Source organism: Macaca nemestrina, chromosome 5, assembly GCF_043159975.1.
Source record: "Macaca nemestrina isolate mMacNem1 chromosome 5, mMacNem.hap1, whole genome shotgun sequence".
NCBI lineage: Eukaryota > Metazoa > Chordata > Mammalia > Primates > Cercopithecidae > Macaca > Macaca nemestrina.
In genome coordinates this window covers 147,797,442-147,816,347 of record NC_092129.1, presented here as the reverse complement: position 1 = coordinate 147,816,347, position 18,906 = coordinate 147,797,442, and the positions used below count along the sequence as shown (strand labels likewise).

Here is an 18,906-nt window from a genome sequence, read left to right as displayed (position 1 = left end):
GTCTATCAAATTTTTGCTCATTTAAAAACATTAGATTGTTTTCTTATTATTGAGTTGTGAATTCTTTATATATTTTACATACAAATTCTTCATTAGATACATGATTTTCTCCCCATCTGTGACTTGTCTTTTTGTTCCCTTAACAGTGTCTTTTGAAGAGAAGTGACTCTAAATTTTGATAAAGTTCAATTTATCCTTTTTAAAAATATGGATAAGGTCACCAATCATTTTTTTTTTTTTTTTGAGATGGAATCTCTCTCTGTCACCAGGCTGGAGTGTAGTGGCCCAATCACAGCTCACTGCAACCTCCACTTCCTGGGTTCAAGCAGTTCTCCTACCTCAGCCTCCCAAGTAGCTGAGACTAGAGGCACGCGCCACCACGCCCAGCTAATTTTTGTATTTTTAGTAGAGACGAGATTTCACCATGTTGGCCAGGATGGTCTCGATCTCTTGACCTCATGATCTGCCCACCTTAGCCTCCCAAAGTGCTGGGATTACAGGCGTGAGCCACCGTGCTCAGCCACCAATCTTTTCTATGTTTTTTTGCTAGAAATTTTATAGCTTTAGGTTTTACATTTAAGTCTATGATCAATTATGAGTTAATTTTTATATATGGTGTGAGGTATGGATCAAGTTTCATTGTTTTACAAATGGCTATCCAATTGTTTCTGCATGATTTGTTGAAAAAGACCTTCCTTTCTCTATTGAATTGTCTTTGCAACTTTGTTACTTTTTTCAGAATTGTTTTAGACATTCTAGTTCCATTGTCGTTCCCATTTAGAATCAGCTTATTGATTTCTTCCCCACCCCGCCACCTAGTTCTTAGTCAGTGTGCACAACTTGTTGATTTCTACAAAAAGTCCAGCTGGGATTTTGATTGGGTTTATATTGAATCTATATTGATAGTGAAAAATTGATAACTATATTGAGCCTTCCAATCATATTGGTAGATTTTTTTTTTTTTTTTTTTTGGAGACAGAGTCTTGCTCTGTCACCCAGGCTGGAGTGCGGTGGCATGACCTTGGCTCACTGCAGCCTCCACCTCCCAGGTTCAAGTGATTCTCCTGCCTCAGCCTCTCGTGTAGAGGGGATTACAGGCATCCGCCACCATGTCTGGCTAAATTTTGATTTTTAGCAGAGATGGCATTTCGCCACATTGGCCAGGCTGATCTCGAACTCCAGACCTCAGGTGATCCACCCGCCTCAGCCTCCCAAAGTGCTGGGATTGCAGGCGTGAGTCACCAACCCTGGCCATATTGGTAGATTTTTAATTAAAACATTTAGAAAAGGTGAAGAGGGCACCAATGCCCTCTCTAGTCATTTGATAATAAAATTGATAATAAATTACACTTAATAAACTAACCCTTAAAAAACAAGCAATTAATTAATACTCTGTTTGAAAATGGTTCTTAGTGAAGGAATAATTTTTAGCTTCATGGAGGAGGGAGATTCCAATTCTTTCTTTCTTTCAAAAGTTTCATCTGGAACCACTACAAGATAATTGACTCAACCTTTGGAAGAAAGAAGAGTGGAAGGTTAGACTAATTTCATAAGCGGGGCTGGTGTCCTTAGCTACCAAGTGTGCTTGAAAGGGATTTTGTATCCCCATATCAAGAGATCATTAGGTTAAGGAGGGAACTAACAATTAGGAGTTTTGGCTACACATCTGGTCCTCCTATGCTTTGGTTTCTTCCAACTCTTCTATATTGGGATAAGTGTTGTGAGTAGGTGGTATAGAAGCAGATTTAATTGAACCACAGGCTGTGGGATGCGCCTGCCTCAAGGCTTGCTGCTTAGATCGCTCAAAGAGCTTTCAGACAAAATAGCTGAGACATTAAATATGAAAATGGGCTCTGCTAGTTTCTCAGAAGCCTTGCCTATCTTGGCAGCCTGGCAGGAAAAGCTAGCCTAGAAGGAGTGCCTGCTAAGGTTGGTATAAGTGAGGCACATCAGCAGACCATGTTGCAGGTATTACTGAATCTTTTCTGCATTTCCTTTAATGTCTTGTCTTATGCAGCTTTTATGAATTAATTGATCAGTTTTCAAAAGGCCATGTTAGTGAGACTACCAGAGCTTTTAACCCTGCCTTAGTATAATTCAAAAAGCTACAATGTGTAAGGGTTGGGGTAGGAAATTTTTTTTTTTTTTTTTTTTGAGATGGAGTCTCACGCTGTTGCCCAGGCCGGAGTGCAGTGGCGCGATCTCGGCTCACTGCAAGCTCCGCCTCCCGGGTTCCCGCCATTCTCCTGCCTCAGCCTCCTGAGTAGCTGGGACTACAGGCGCCCGCCACCGCGCCCGGCTAATTTTTTGTATTTTTAGTAGAGACGGGGTTTCACTGTGGTCTCGATCTCCTGACCTTGTGATCCGCCCGCCTCGGCCTCCCAAAGTGCTGGGATTACAGGCTTGAGCCACCGCGCCCGGCCGGGGTAGGAAATTTTTAAAATTACATTTTTAGGCTGGGTATGGTGGCTCACTCCTGTAATCCCAGCACTTTGGGAGGCCGAGGTGGGTGGACTTGAGCCCAGAAGTTGGAGACCAGCCAGGACAACATAGCAAGACCCCCATCTCTAAAATAAATTTTTTTTAATTTTTAAAATTTACATTTTTATATTAGCTTATTAGTATGTGCTCACTGAGGAAGAAAAAAAAATTCCAACAATACAGAAATGAATATAAATAAATGCTGAGGTTCTTCTCACCTCCCTGTTACTCACAGTTGCTAGAGGTGACTATCGTTTGAAAATGTGGTAGGCTGGGCATGGTGGCTCACACCTGTAATCTCAGTACTTTGGGAGGCCAAGGCAGGAGGCTTGCTTGAAGCCAGGGTTTCAAGACCAGCCTGGCAACATAGTGAGACCCCATATCTGCAAAAAAAAAAAAAAAAAAAAACTTAAGTAACTGGCTTTTAATAGCAAAATAATACCATCCTAACATAACCACAGAGTTCAAAAAGAAAGTGTGGTATATATGATTCAGACCATTTGTTATCTTTATACAAAAGTGACTATGTGAAATTCTTTGTTTGTATTTAAGCTAAAATGGGATTGTGTTTTACAAACTTTCTGTGAACTTGCATTTTGTATTTGCCTTGTCTATAGAGCACAGATACAATTTTATCTTGGTTCTTAAAATCTAGCTAAATATCCCATAGCTCATTTTTTCCTTCTCCAGTTCATGGGTATTGAAGTTGTCGCCAGGATTTCTGTTATAAATTACGCTTCTGTGGACATTCTGTGCATGTGTTCTTAAATACATGTAAAAGTATGTCTCTAAAAAAGACTGATAGAAAGTAGAATTAGCAGGTCAGAGTATATGTGCATGTCTAGATCTAATGGGTGGAGCTAAATTGCCCTCCCTTAATGGTGAAGAGAAATACGCTCTTCATACCTTCACCAAGGTGGTGTATTATCAGTCTTTAATGTCTTCCACCATGACAAGCAAAAAAGGTGCTATTTGTCATTGGAACTGAGCAACTTACCTTATTGATTAGCGTTATGTGTTTAATCTATGAGTTGCCTATTTTTTTCTATTTTTCTACATAGAAATTAGTGGTAGTAGAAACACTTTGTTTAAATACCTGTAATATTTGGCCAAAGTAGTGCTCAGAGGGAAGTTTATATTCTTAAATTCATTTGTTAAACAACAAGAAAGATTAAAATGTAACCAAAAGAAAGTAGCAGAGAGTAATAAGAGATTGTTAGGGAATTATTGAGATAAAAGCAGATAGTATATTTCTCATACTTTATGTTATGTGTGCTACACTTTAGTGAAAGAAAGAAAAGTAGAAGTAAAGAAACCAAAAAGAGAGACTTGATCATTAAAATGAATTTGTATTTTTTTAAAGATTTCTGACAATTTTGATCAAGAAAGAGAAAAAAAACCACTACACGTGAGGATGCTATAAAGAATATTCTTGGCTGGGCACGGTGGCTCATGCCTGTATTCCCAGCACTTTGGGAGCCCAGGGTGGTTGGATCACCTGAGGTCAGGAGTTTGAGACCAGCCTGGCCAACATGGTGAAACCGCGCTTCTACTAAAAATACAAGAATTTGGCCGGGCGTGGTGGCTCATGCCTGTAATCCCAGCACTTTGGGAGGCCGAGGCAGGTGGATCACAAGGACAAGAGATGGAGACCATCCTGGCTAACACAGTGAAACCCTGTCTCTACTAAACATACAGAAATTTAGCCGGGTGTGGTGGTACGCGCCTGTAGTCGCAGCTACTCAGGAGGCTGAGGCAGGAGAATCGCTTGAACCTGGGAGGCAGAGGTTGCAGTGAGCCGAGATCACGCCACTGCACTCCAGCCTTGGTGACAGCGAGACTCCATCTCAAAAAAAAATATATACAAGAATTAGCCAGGCGTGATATCACACACCTGTAATCCCAGCTACTCAGGAGGCTGAGGCTGATAATCGCTTGAACCCAGGAGGCGCCTCTTTTTTGAGACTCTGTCTCAAAAAAAAAAAAAAAGAACATTCTTAATTGTACATTTTAAAATAACTAAGAGTATAATTGGATTGTTTGTAACACAAAGGATAAATGCTTGAGAGGATGAATGCCTCACTCTCCATGATGTAATTATTCCTCATTGTATGCCTGTATCAAAACATCTCGGCAGGTTGCGGGTGGTTCACGCCTGTAATCCAGCACTTCGGGAGGCCGAGGTGGGCAGATCATGAGGTCAGGCGATCAAAACCATCCTGGCTAACATGGTGAAAACCCGTCTCTACTAAAAATACAAAAAATTAGCCGGGCGTGGTGGCGGTATCTGTGGTCCCAGCTACTCGGGAGGCTAAGGCAGGAGAATGGCTTGAACCCAGGAGGCGGAGCTTGCAGTGAGCCGAGATCGCGCCACTGCACTCCAGTCTGGGCGAAAGAGCGAGACTCTGTCTCAAAAAACAAACAAAAACACAAAACAAAAAAAATCTCATGTACCCTAGTATGTACCCACAAAAATTAAAATTTTAAAAAGTTTTTAAAATTAAAACTTCAGAAAAGAATATAGCCAGGCACAGTGGCTCACGCCTGTAATCCCAACTCTTAGGGACGCAGAGATGGGAGGACAGCTTGAGCCCAGGAGTTTGAGACCTGCCTGGGCAATATAGTGAGAACCTGTTCTCCACAAAAAAGAATAGAAAAAAAGACAAAAAAGAATATATAACGTCAAATTAAGAGATTTTAAAAATTAATAATAAGATGATTTATCGGAATAAATTTTATGTGATTAATCAGAGTTGCTGCCATCCCCTGGGAGCGTTTAGAATTGTTTTGGGAGAGTTTTGGTCCGTCACAATGACTGGTTAAGGTGGGGTTGCTACTGGCATTTTTCCCCTGGGGATCAGGAATGCTAAGCATCCTATACTATGCGGGACAGTCCTTCACAGTGAATAATTTTCCCACCAAGAAATGCCATTTGTGCCTATAGAAATGACAAAAGCTGACAGAAGTGGGAAGCCTTAATAGATCTATGAATTTGAAAGCCCATCCTCCAAAAAGACTTGAGGCCCATGTGATTTTATGGTAGTTTTATTTAATTGGGTATTCCTGTTAAATTATTTCAAATGTAGAAAAAGTCTTCTGAAATTATCATACAGGGCAAGCATAACCAAGAACAGTGATTCCTGTTTTGTATAGCATAGTCATTTATTTCTCCTTCATGTTTAATTCTTTGCTCGCTGGATGTTCTGGACATATTGCCACTCAGAGAAATAGTGGACAACTTTCCAGGTTTGATAGCAAATGGGAATGTAGCCAAGAGCTCTAAAAGCCATCTTGTTTTCTGTGGTGCTTTAGCATCCACTAATAGTGCTTGGGTCCAGGTAAAGTGGTACTTAACAGAGGACAGTGATGAATGATTATCTGAAGACAGTGATACATGTGGACTTTTTGGCGTGCAGCTACACTTCAGAAGTTTTTGAGATTAACTCAGAATTGCTAAGAGCTACGCATTTGAGTCTGTACACAGTTCATGCATCAGTATGAAGACCTTAATCCTTCCAAAGGGGAGGAAATGGTTTTTAGCTTCTCCCTTTACTCCTACATCAGAGTACCAATTCCATAGCCATTGGGGAATTCTAGAGTGTAAGTCTTGGCTTTTCCCTGTGCCAGTTTTGGATTGTTTTCTCAGTGCTTCCAACTGTAGTCCCACTTTTACTGTTGGTTTAATGAGATTTCAGGAAGAAGAGAAAATAGGTACCTGTGTTTGATCTGTCATCTTTACCAAGAAGTCCAGGCTAGATTTTCAAAATAAATACCCAGGAGTATGTTTGGATGCTTTTTCCAAAGGGAAAACATATAAATGAGACAGTTTGACAATTAAGCCTTATCTTCAGCAGCTTCCTCTTCTCTCGCCATCTTTTTTTTTTTTTTAAATAGACAAGGATCTTGCTCCATTGCTAGGTTGGAGTGCAGTGGTGTGGTCATAGCTCCCTGCAGTCTCCAGCTCCTGGGCTCAAGCAATCCTCCCTCCTGCCTTAGCCTCCTGAATAGCTAGACTAAAGGCATGTGCCACCATGCCCAGCTAAAAAAAATTTTTAGAGCTGGATTCTCACTGTATTGTCCAGGCTAGTCTCAAACTCCTGGCCTCAAACAATCCCACCTGAACCTCCCATGTAGCTGGGGTCACAGGCACAAGCCACTGCACTTTACTTTTCTCATCTTCTTGCATTAGAGGAGCTCCTGCCCAAAGTCCTGCTGTATAACTATCTTCTTATTAATTTATGTTTCTGAGTTGGAATAGTTCAATTTGATTGTGGAACAAGTCCAAGCCTTATGAACTGTGCTTCTAAATTTTCCTCCACCAAATGTATTGACAGCCGTTTATATACATGTATATTATGCATTTATATACATGAGACATATGTAAAATAACTGAAAGATGACAGAATATGTTAAATTCATATAAAAGTGGTACAAAAGTAATTTTGGTGTCCAAAAGAGGGATAAATTATGTCAGTGTAGGAGATCTTGGATGGCTTTATTAACGAAATCGCAGTTGAGCTGAACCCCTAGATAGAGTTATACCTGATAGAGTTATACCTAGATAGAGTTATACCTGATAAGGAGAGAGCATTCCAGGCAGGAGGAGTGGCATAGACAACAGTGAGAGGATGGGAGGAGATATAGAGAACATGTCTGGAGAATGGTAAGAGTAATCTGGTTTGGCTGGAACAAAGGGAACTTGTCATAGAGCATTGGATCTCCAGCGTCACTGTTTATTTCCGAGACAATGCAGTGTTGAGGCTTTTTGAATTGGGTGACACGATAGGAGCCACACTTCAGAAATATATAATTGTGGACTCTTAGATTGCTTAGACTGGGAGAGACTGGAGGCGGGAAAGCCCTAAAGTCAAGAGACTTCACAGAGTCTCTCGAAGGTAATTGGAGCCCAGACTAGAGAAAGAGTAGGAAGTTATAGGAAGGGAGGTATGAGTGGGAGAGGTATAGAAGAAGCAGAATTAACAGGACCATGGAACAAAATGTATAGGAATCAGGAGAGGAATTTCAGGATGATTCCGAGGTTTGAGCTTAGTTAATTGAGAAAATAATGTACGACTAACAGGAATAGAGAATCGAGGGAGGGGCGTGTTTGAGGGAAGATGTTAAGTCCGGTTTCGAATGTGTTAAGTTTGAGGTGTTTTAGGTACCAGAGAACATCCAAGTAAAGATACTTCATAAACACTTGGAAATATGAGTCTGATAAGAGATGTGAAGATTAGAAATACGGATTTAGGAATCATCCAAGTTGAGGTGATTATTAACATAAAAGAGAATCCAGGCCGGGTATGGTGGGTCTTACCTGTAATCCCAGCACTTTGGGAGGTTGAGATGGGGGGATCACTTGAGGCCAAGAGTTGAAGACCAGCCTGGCCAACATGGTGAAACCCCATCTCTTCTAAAAATACAAAAATTTACTGAGTGTGGTGGCACACGTCTATAATCCCAGCTACTCGGGAAGCTGAGGCATGAGAATCATTTGAACCTGGGAAGCAGAGGTTGCAGTGAACCAAGATCACACCACTGCACTCCAGTCTGAGTGACAGAGCAAAACTCCGTCTCAAAAACAACAAAAAAAAGAATCCTTTGCTGAGAGACGAGAGAGGTTGAAGAGGTCCAAAACAGCACTTAGCCTGGGCAACACAGTGAGATCTTGCCTCTATGAAAATAAAAAAATTTTAAAAATTAGCTGGGTGTAATGGTGTGCACCTGTAGTCCTAGCTGCTTGGAGGCTGAGGTGGAAGGACTGCTTGAGCCCAGGTGGTCAAGCTTCCTGAACTCCAGCCTGGGCAACAGAGTGAGACCCTGTCTCTAAAATAATAGTAATTTTTTTTTTTAAAGAGTAGAGCTTATATTTAGAGGCACAAGGGGAAAGAAACGTAGGAAGATAACTGGGATAACGCAATATCTTAGGAGCCAAGGCTCAATGTGACAGAAAACCCTCAATAACTGTGGTTTGAACAAGATAGAAGTCCAGAGTGGGAGTGCTGGGCCTAATGGCAGTTTATGACCATTAAGGACCCAGTCTCCTTTCTGCCATCTCATAGTTCAAGATGGCTATCCAAGTTCAAGCCATCAGCATGGGAAGGAAGAAAGGGGAGAATGGCACTTTAAAGATAGTTCCCACAAGTTACATGTGCCACTTTCACTTATAACCCACTGGCCAGAACTTGGTCATGTGGTTACACCTAGCTACAAAGGAGGTAGGAAGTAATTGTCTTTAGTCTAGGTGGCTGTGAACCTGTCTAAAAGTCCCATAACCAAGGCAGGAAGGGTGGAGTGGGTACTGGGGGCAGTGGGCAAACAGTATCCATTGCTATAGAAAGAGCTAGAAGGATGAAAACTAGAAAAAGAGGCAGTTAGAAGACCATTGGTAAATCCTAAATGGGGTCTAATTTCTAAGGTAGGAGAGAAGTGATGAAATTAACCCCCAATTTTTACATGGTGTTGAGAGTAGTCATTAAAAAAGTTTGATCTGTCTTCTCAGGAAATTGATGTGATTGTCCTCCAAAAAGTGCAGGTGCTGTGGGTAAAGATGATGGCTTAAAGAGAGCAGAAGAGATGAGGAAATCGATCTTACATAGTTTTCAAGAGATGAGTGAAAAGCTTACTGGGCCTGGTAATCAGGCTGGCATTTGAATTCTTTTTCTAGCACTTACTGGATGGTGACCATTATTTAGGGAATCATTTAACCTCTTTAAGCCTCAGTTTCTACATGTAGAAGGGGTACTAATTCTTACCTCATGGTTGTTGTGAGTATTAGAAAGAAAATGCTTGCCATAGTGTCTGGCACAGAAGGAGTAGTACTCAATAAGTAGTAGCTGTTGGAAGCCAACTGAGTTAGGTGAATTGGTAGAGGACTCAAGTCAGTTGTTTCTTGAGTATTTAAAAGGGCTCAACATTCCAGCAACTGGAGAAGAGAAAGCAAATGGCTATGAATACCCAGTACAGGAACTGGCAGAAGATCAAGGGGAGCAAAGACAGCAAATGTGCTATTAAATTAGGCATGGTTAGAAATCATGGCTGGTTGGAAGCTGATCCGGGCAAAGCTGGTATATTGAAAACTGGGGAAGTTTGGGGGCCAGAGGTCAGAGGTCCAATGACAGGCAGAGAACAGACTCTTCAGGAGTTCAGGGAGGTGGGGGAGATGTAATGAGATAATCAAGACCAACTCACTGTGAAACAGTCTTAAGTCCCAAAGCTGGGCTATACCTACGGGCCCCAAAGTGAGTACAGATGGCTCCTAGTCTGAAGATTTTCCACTGTGCTGTTACATGTAATCCCAAACCAAACTTGCAAAAATACTGGCCTTCCCTGGCATTTAAATTTTATTCTGCCTCATTAACAGGGCTACTCAGAAGAAATCAGTCTCCTTTGCAGAGTCAGGAGAAGGGAAGCCAGCCTCTGTGTGCAGTGTTAGCGTGATGAGCTAAGAGTTCAGAAATGACTGTAAATGAAAAATGGTGATAATGATAGCAGCCATCATTTACTGAATGCTTCCCACGGGCCAGCTGCCATGCTGATTTCATTTATGTTGATTATGTCATTGTATATCTTGTGACAGATCTTCAGGGTAGGGCTATTTTTGTCCCGGTTTCAGAGCTGAGGAAGAAAAGGTTAGGTATTGGAGCTGAGACTTAAACCCTAGTGTGACTGAATCCAAAGCCTATACTTTTAACCACAAGGCTAAAACCATTTCATCAAAAGCCTTGCTGCTATTCATGTTCTTGACATCACAGAACTGGAAGGGACCATAGAGAGGTCATTTAATCACAGATTCAAACCAGCCTAAATCCCAAAGCCCTGGAGAATGCATCCCGGGCATTCATTTTTTGAAAGAGACCTAAAGAGGAAAAGTCACAGGGCTGGGACTAAAACACGGGCTTCTTGAATCCCCATCTAGCTCTTATTCTATTTCTCATGTTGCATGGACCAAAACGAACTCTCAGTCTATTTGTCTTATCAAATTGCAGTCTTCAGCAAATGTCTGAATAACCTAGTCGGGACCTTCCTTCCAGGGAGAGCCTGGTGACCCTCTGAAAGCAGCCATGTACTTGGGGGAGCTCTCCTGCACATCCATGGTTTTTGACGCTCACCGTAGTCACTACGCAGCTGGAGGATTCCAATCCTAATGATACAGAGAACACAAAACAACATGGGACACTGGGTCCCCCAGCCTTCTTCTCTGGGCCTGAGGGTTGATTTGAGTTAGCAACTCCTCACATGAGCTGCATTCTTCAGCCTTAAGTGGGCAGAGGTGAATGAAAATGTGTAAATGTTAAAATGTTATTATTCAAAAGCCCTTGAGATCCCATAGCTCACCATAGTAATTAAAATGCAGCACAGAAGACCCCTTGCTTCGGTAGCTCACAGGGTAAAAGGAAAATGAATGAGGATCACAAGTTGATGGGATTGGGAATTAGCATGCTGCTGTGCCTTATTGAGTAGAGCAGCTGGCCTTGATGTATGGGTGGCATAAGAAACAGGCCTCCCTCCCTGTGTGCCATTATCTCCTTGTTTCTATCCTAGAAGGGCAGACTGTGGGAAGGGCAGAGCTCGGGGAACATGGGAAGTAGCGTAGGAGAAAGGCCCAAGGGTCTCTTCTGCAACTTCACTAGTCCCTGGCGTGAGGTTTGTTGCCCAGAGTGGTCTCTTAACTCTTGAGCTCAAGTGATCCTCCTCCCTCATCCTCCCAAAGTGCTGGGATTACAGGCATATGCTGCCACACCTGCCCCTTCTCTGCCTTTCCTAGTGTATTTTTACTTCTCTGTAAGCCTGACAAGGTCTTACTTCTCCTTCAGTGCTCAGCTCGAAAGCTACCTCTTCTGAGAAACCTTCTGGTTCAAAGTAATCAGGCTTTCCTTTTTGTCTGCCATGCATATGGTTTTTGCCTGTCTTAAAGCATCTATTGAGGCAGACTTGGTGTCTTTATTTTTTTTTAAATTATTTTTATTTTTATTTTATTTTGGGGGAGACAAGGTCTCGCTTTGTCTCCCAGGCTGGAGTGCAGTGGCATAATCATAGCTCACTGCAGCCTTGAATTCCTGGACTCAAATTATCCTCCCATCTCAACCTCCCAAGTAGCTGGGACTGCAGGTGTGCACCACCACACCCAGCTAATTTTTAAATTCTTTATAGAGATGAGGTCTCACCATGTTGCCCAAGCTGATCTTGAACTCCTGAGCTCAAGCGATCCTCCCATCTCAGGCTCCCAAAGTGTTGGGATTACAGGCGTGAGCCACCACACCCAGCTTCTTTATCCTCATATCAGCTGGGTGCCCCCTGAGGTCAGACACTTCATACGTTTGTCAATGGGATGAGTGGTTACAGTGACAGTTCTGGGGCCTGTCTTAGAGTTTCTCACTTCAGCCCTCTCACCATATTACCTTCTGTCCCTTCCTTCTGCTGTTCAGAGTTACGAGGATGGTGAAGGTAATGAATGCTTGTGAAGTGCTTTATATCTTGCACAGTACTTTCATGTGCCTTATCTTTGATGATCCTTGTGACAGACCTGTGAGGAACGGAGAAGTAGTCGGTCTCATCTGTGAGCAAAGTGTGTTGTAACAGATCCTGTGTGGAGGATAATAACAATTTTAACATCTATTGAGAGTGTGGCATGTGCCAGACATGGTTCTTAATGCATTACACGTATAGTTTAATTATCGCAACAATCCCCCAATTAAGATCCCAGAATTGCACAAAGAAGTGAAGTAATTTGCTTAAGAACTGCTTCTTGATCAGTGTACTCTATTGTTAGCACCTTGTCCCTAAGAGACCTTATATTATCCTTACTTTGCAGAAGGAAGAAACCATTGAGTAATTCTTTTCCCACCCATTGATCTGCCAAAAAAACTCCTCTTGGCCTTGGATGTAGTTTTTAACGGGAACGAGAACACCAGCCTTAGGCTCTTAGATCTCGGCAAGCTTTTCAGATACCAAAGTGTCTTTCTTAGGAATTGCCTGGCTAAGTCATATGATTATAAGAATTTCTTTCCATCATTTCTTATATTCCACACAATATTGGTGGATTGTGGCTTCTCCAATAGGATTATGACCCTCAGAGATTCTTCCTCCACACCACATATTTCCTTCCTCCATAAGTTTCCATTCTTTCCTTCTGCCCACTTCCTTCCCCCTGGCATGTGTCTGGTATTGAGCCCTTGGCATCTGTTTCTCTTTCATCATTGATAGCTAGCATGAATGGGTGGCTGTTTCACAGGGCCTGCATTGTTGGCTCCCACAGCAGTAGTTTGAACATTCTCTGTGGCCTGGGTTCTGAGGTCCACCCAGGCAGCGTGAGCCAGGCTGGCCCCCAGTTCTGAGCTATGGTGTTTTCTTTCATTGTTGGTCCCTTAGCTCCTAGTTGTTAAATATGAAGCTGGAAGTTGATACAAAGCAGTAGAAGTCTGTGCTCCTTTTATCAAAGTCACCTTGCATTCAAATATAGGCAGAGGGACATTGTACCGTGGGCCAGGATCTGTAGGAAGTTGGCCATTAGAATGTGGTCCCAGAGATGGCAAATTTTGTAGCCTGATTAACTGTCCCCATCGGTTTCTCCTACGAAGTACTGTTGACCTGAGCCACATTAAGTGGTCATGTGTCATCCTGACTGTAGCCCCACCGTGCAGCACCACTGGGTAGCTCTGATCTGGCTGCCAGTTGTTGTATGCAATATTCATAGCCATGAGTCGTGGCTTCCTGGGGCCTCGGTTAAGCTATGTGAAACTCTTGTGTAATCAACATTCCTTCTTCCCTAAAGGATTCAAGTTTTTCAGGGCTTGTTCATTGCTCAGGACCTGACCTTTGGGGTATAGCATTTTTGAGTTGGGATGTGAAAGTCTCAAAGTGGTCAAGTGTAGAGGAGTGGCAGGGAGCGGTGGCTCACGCCTGTAATCCTAGCACTTTTGGGAGGCCAAGGCGGGCAAATCACTTGAGGAGTTCGAGACCAGCCTGGCCAGCATGGCAAAACCCCATGTCTACTAAAAATACAAAAAAATTTAACTGGGCATGGTGGCACACACCTGTACTCCCAGCCACTCAGAAGGCTGAGATAGGAGAATCACTTGAACCCAGGAGGCAGAGGTTGCAGTGAGCCAAGAGTGTGCCACTGCACTCTAGCCTGGGTGACAGAGCAAGACTTGGTCTCAAAAAAAAATAAAGTATAGAGGAGGGACATGCCAAAGTTGGTGCTTCTGTGCTCCTGTGGATAAGTAATCAGAGCTATAAAGTGGAGCTAATTGGCTGCCCTTGGCCACTTCTCTAGACTCGTGAAAAGCTGAACAGACTATGGAGACCGAACTGCTCTTCTGGAGCCGGGAGGAGAGGAGAGGGATGGGGGAAATGTATCGCCGGTCAGACCTCAGCAAGTTGGGCTCGCTGTGAGAGCTGGTTGTTGAGACTATTTCTTAAAGCCTGTTTTGGAAGAACCACTGTTACAGGACAGTAGCGTCATGCGTGGGCATTGGAGACTGTGTTTTAGTACGTTGTGTTTATAAAGCACTGTTCATTTTGCAGTTCTCCTCATCTGGCTACCCTCTCCAGTTGCAGAACTGAACCTCAAGAAGGGGCTTTGGGCCTTCAGGCGTGCCGATGAGGGAGAGTGGGTACTGTGTAGGCAGCAACAGGAGAGGTACCCAAACAGGGGTCTCGCGTCCCTAAGTGGGAGAAGTGTACCATCATGACATGGTGGAGACCTGGATTCTCATCACTATCGTGACATTAAAGGGATTTTTAAGTATCACGTAGCCCAGCCCACTTACTTTAGACACTGAGGCCCAATAAGATGAACTCACTACCAAGGCCACACAGCTAGAGAACAGCTCAGCCAGGACCAGAGCCAGATCTTCAGGCTCCTGGGTTAAAGTCTTCTCCCCCACCACCTGGGGTAACCACTAAGACTCCTCATCTGTAAACATAGTTGACCCTTTTGATTCTAAGATTCTCTGAGCTCATGAATAGTTCTTGAGAGTTTTGAGCAGACTAGGGAATTGTTTAGTGTAGGTGCAACAGATTCCACGTATAGAGAAGATAAAGTTGAATATTATGGAATGTGAGCTAGTGCTGGACATAGTATTATTTACTCTGATGATGTGGGTTAAAATCTTTAATGGGACTGAGTTCATGCAAGGGAAGCCCCTGGGTGTGCCAGTGTAGTGCTGATGTTAGATTCTGATTTGGCCAACTGTTTATGCTACTTCAGGGCGAGGTATTTGAGTGTACAGTAGTAGTTGGCCTCATGAGCTAGTAGTGTCAGATTTCTAGGATGTTGGGGAAGTCTCGAGAGAACTGCAAATGTCTCCTGGCATTGACAAATTAGACCATTTTGTTTTCAGTGGATCAACTAAGGTTAAACTTAAACAAATATGAGCAGCTGGGAGATTTTGGAAGAAGCAAGTTGTACACATTCTCAAAAAAAAAAAAAAAAAGAGAGAGAAAGAAAAGTCTGTGCTCCCTGAGGAAGGAAGGATGAGGCGTGGAACTCGGAATGGCCCCCTCGGAGGAAGGAAGCAGTTATTTCTCTGCCGTTTTGTTTCTGTTAAGGAATTCCAGAAGTTGCAGGTTGTGGATCATGACCTCTTTTTTTTTTTTTTTTTTTTTTTTCTGTTGCTGCTTGCCAGAGGAAGGGAGGGCGGGTGGCCTTTAAATAACACTTTGGCCTTTATGGAAATGTATCAGATGTTCCAGGAGTGAGTCTCACTGCTCGCGCTTGCTCACTGGCGCTCTCACTTTTACTCCATGTTCACTCACTCTGTCCTGACTTGTGTCCTTTCTCTAGGTTATAGTTAACACTCTTCTCGCCTTATATAGCAAGGTCTGGTCGTTAATGTTAACAGAAATCTAACAACAGGGAAGGCTGCCAGATAGCATTAATCAGGCCAGTGTTTGGAATTTCATAAATGCTCTGACTTTGGGTACAAATTGAACATTAAGAACAATATGAAAACTGTCTGCCTTCCTCTCTCTTCTTCTCTCCTCTCCCCCTCCCCAGCCTATCCAGTTTCTCTCCTGTTTCTCTGTGAATTCCTCTGCTCTGCCATATGCTTGCTGCATTGGAACTTTGTTGATTTTTGCCACGTTTAATTTTTTATTTCTCTGTCTCTCCGTCCACTCCAAGACCACAGGCGGAGCAGCAGCAGCCGGAGCCAGGACTCTGCGGAGGGGCAGGACGGGCAGGTCCCAGAGCAGTTCTCAGGCCTCCTCCACGGCTCCTCCCCGGTGTGCGAGGTGGGGCAGGACCCTTTCCAGCTGCTCTGTACTGCTGGCCAGAGCCATCCAGACGGGTCCCCCCAGCAGGGCGCCTGCCACAAGGCCAGCATGCAGCTGGAGGAGACGGGTGTGCATGCTCCTGGAGCCTCCCAACCCAGTGCCCTGGACCAGAGCAAGAGAGTGGGCTACCTAACAGGCCTGCCCACCACCAACAGCCGCTCACACCCTGAAACTTTGACTCACACAGCATCTCCGCACCCTGGTGGTGCTGAGGAAGGAGACCGGAGTGGGGCCAGGAGCCGAGCCCCTCCCACCAGCAAACCCAAAGCTGAACTCAAACTCAGCCGCAGCTTGTCCAAGTCTGACTCTGATCTCCTGACCTGCTCACCCACAGAGGACGCTACCATGGGGAGTCGGAGCGAGTCCTTATCCAACTGCAGCATTGGGAAGAAGAGGCTGGAGAAGTCACCCTCCTTCGCCTCAGAGTGGGATGAGGTAAGGCTGACGTGACGTCACAGGGAGCTGGGCTAGCCAGGCTGGCCGCAGCCCACCACAGCTCCCCTGCGTGCCAACTGTCAGGCCCAGGATCTGGGCAAGGTTGCTCTGGTTCCTTCACTCTGTAACTAATGTGTTTCTGACAATCATAGGAAGAGGCGAGCCTCAGGTAGCGTGGATCACAGAGGACAGGTCCATTAATGGTTAAATTAGCCGGTGGAGGCCCCAGCAGAGCAGGGCTGAGGGAGGGGCAGTTTCTAGAAATGACATGCTGTTTGGAAATATTTGGATCCCATCAGCCCCATTGAGAGAATCATGCTCACCCTGGAGATGCTTAAGATGAGCTGGAGTACTTCCTATGAGTCCTTCAGGAGGAAGAGAGAAGATCCAGGGTTGGTTGAGAGGTGTGATGCGGTGTTTAGGGGAGGACAGGGGGCTTTTCTTTTTTTATATATATAATTTCAACTTTTATTGTAGATTCAGGGGGTACATGTGCAGGTTTGTTACATGGGTATATTGCATGATGCTGAGGTTTGGGATACAATTGATCTCATCACCCAGGTAGTGGGCATAGTACCCAGTAGTTAGTTTTTCAGCCCTTGCCCCCACTCCCTCCCCTCTCCAGTAGTCCCCAGTGTCTATTGTTGTATCTTTATGTCCCTGAGTACCCAATGTTTAAGGGAGAACATGCTGCACTGTTTGGTTTTCTGTTCCTGCGTTAATTCACTCAGGATAATGGCCTGCAGCTGCATCCATGTTGCCTGCAAAGGACACGATCTCATTCTTTTTTACAGCTGCAAGAGGAAGGCTTTTCTAGTTCCTGCTTCTCCATGGTTATTCTTACTGTGCTGTCCTGGAAGGCCAAATACTTCTTCCAGCAGAAGGGTCCTGCCCATCCCACATTCCCAGATTGGTCAGGCAGAAGAGGACTAAGTGGTTCAGGAAACGAAGATTAGGGAGTAGAAAACATTGGGAGTCAGAGGCCCAGTTTTCTTTCATAGCCATTATTAGTTGGAAATATGTACTGAAGTATGTCTCAGTGACCTATGGCATGTCTCGCTGAGCAGAAGAATGTGTTTCTCAAAGATAGGTAAACACCCTGGGAATGTTAAAGTACCACCCTTGCAAGCTTCTTACTGAGTGGAAGCTGCCTTTGAAGTGGACTGGGTCTGTCTCTGAGGAATAATTTCAAGAACTGCATTTAGCTCTTCAAGAGGACGCGAACACTACAGCTGACATGTCCATTTGAACAATCTGTAGACTTAATGCCCTACCCAACTCTATTTGGGTAGGTGCTGGAAAGTTATGTAAACCAAAGCCAATCTGTTTCCAGTGAAGGAACGGGGTTGGGGGCGGGGGCTGTGCTTCCAGCACTACCTCCAGATAAGGTAGAAGATGAAGCTTAAGATTCTGATTAGGCAGAGACAGGAATCCTGTGCAGAAGATTTTCATTGCTTAGTAAACAAAGATTTGGTGAGCCTGTGCTAGATACCTGGCCACTCGTGGAAAATCACTATGAGTGAGATAGCTTGGGGGAGGGGGATGCCAGGAGATTACACACTGGAGTATGTATATTTGTAGGAATGTGTGCTCTACCTTTGTTTTTTAAAACAGAGTTTTACTAATTTACAGTCAGCTGTAGGAAAAGTTCAAGATAAATTTAAGAGGAGGGCGAAGATAAGTGCAGTGTGCTCTGAAATGGCCGCAGAGGTCAAGAGAGAAAAACATCAGTGACTCTCACCGAGGTCTGAGATTTTTTTAAAAATCAGTGGGTGGGGGAGTGGAGACAGGAGGTATGAGAGGTTGGGAAGAGATTCAGGAACGATCACTAGAGCAGTGGGATTTGACATGGAATTAAAAGACTAAGTCTTACGGTTAAAACCAGATTGAAGCTGGTGGGACGAGGAGAGGTGCGTGGAGAGAGCGGCATGAGCAGAGGCATGGAGCCAGGAAAGCTCAGGTCGTTTGGTTTCTCTAGGGTGCTGAGTGTATGTAAGGGCAGAATGAGAAATAAGGGTAGAAAGCGAGATTTGCACCAGGTAGTGAGAGGGCCTCGAGCATCAGGCCAAGAGATGAGTACGGCCAGCCTTCCATATCCATGGTTTTCTGCGTCTGTGGATTTAGTCAACTGTGGATGGAAATGTTTGGGAGAAAAAAATAAAACAACAATAACAAATAATGCAAATAAAAATACAGTATAACAATTATTTACATATAGCATTTACATTGTATCAGGTATTATAAGGAATCTAGAGATGATTTAGAATATACAAGATGTATGTAGGTTATATGCAATGTTATTTCATGTCAAGGACTTGAACATCCACAGGTTTTGATATCCAAATGGTGTTCTGGAACCAATCCCTTGTGGATACTGAGGGATGACTCCTAGATATGCTATCAAGGCAGTATCTCAGAATCCTTTAAACGGGCTGGAAATCAGCTTTACCAGTCCAATGAATCACCTCTTCCTTATGGCTCCTTCTGAGCGTATGCCCACCCGGAGAGGTCAGCAGTGCTGGCCGATTCTTCACAGGATATTTATGTCCTGTTAACATGCAGCATTTCTGGGCAGTCTTATGGGCTCCACTGTTTCCTCCTGGCCAAGAAATACAAAATCACCTGGGCAAAGCTGGGCTTGAGGTTGGCTGTGTGGGCTCATAAGCCAGTGTCTCTTTGCATCGAGAGGAGGTTCATTTGCTGATATCA

General features: G+C 43.9%; 1 protein-coding gene across 10 annotated transcripts in view; it reads left to right on the top strand.

Annotated features, from left to right (window-relative positions):
• The window catches only part of LOC105474491 (ankyrin repeat and sterile alpha motif domain containing 1A), a 196,449-nt gene that overhangs the window by 105,368 nt on the left and 72,175 nt on the right, over positions 1–18,906 (top strand). For all 10 annotated transcript variants that reach the window (XM_011729182.3, XM_011729174.2, XM_011729175.2 and 7 more), the window contains one exon: positions 15,611–16,197. In XM_011729182.3, the coding sequence (XP_011727484.2) occupies positions 15,611–16,197 (587 nt within the window). The remainder of the gene's footprint in view (positions 1–15,610; positions 16,198–18,906) is intronic.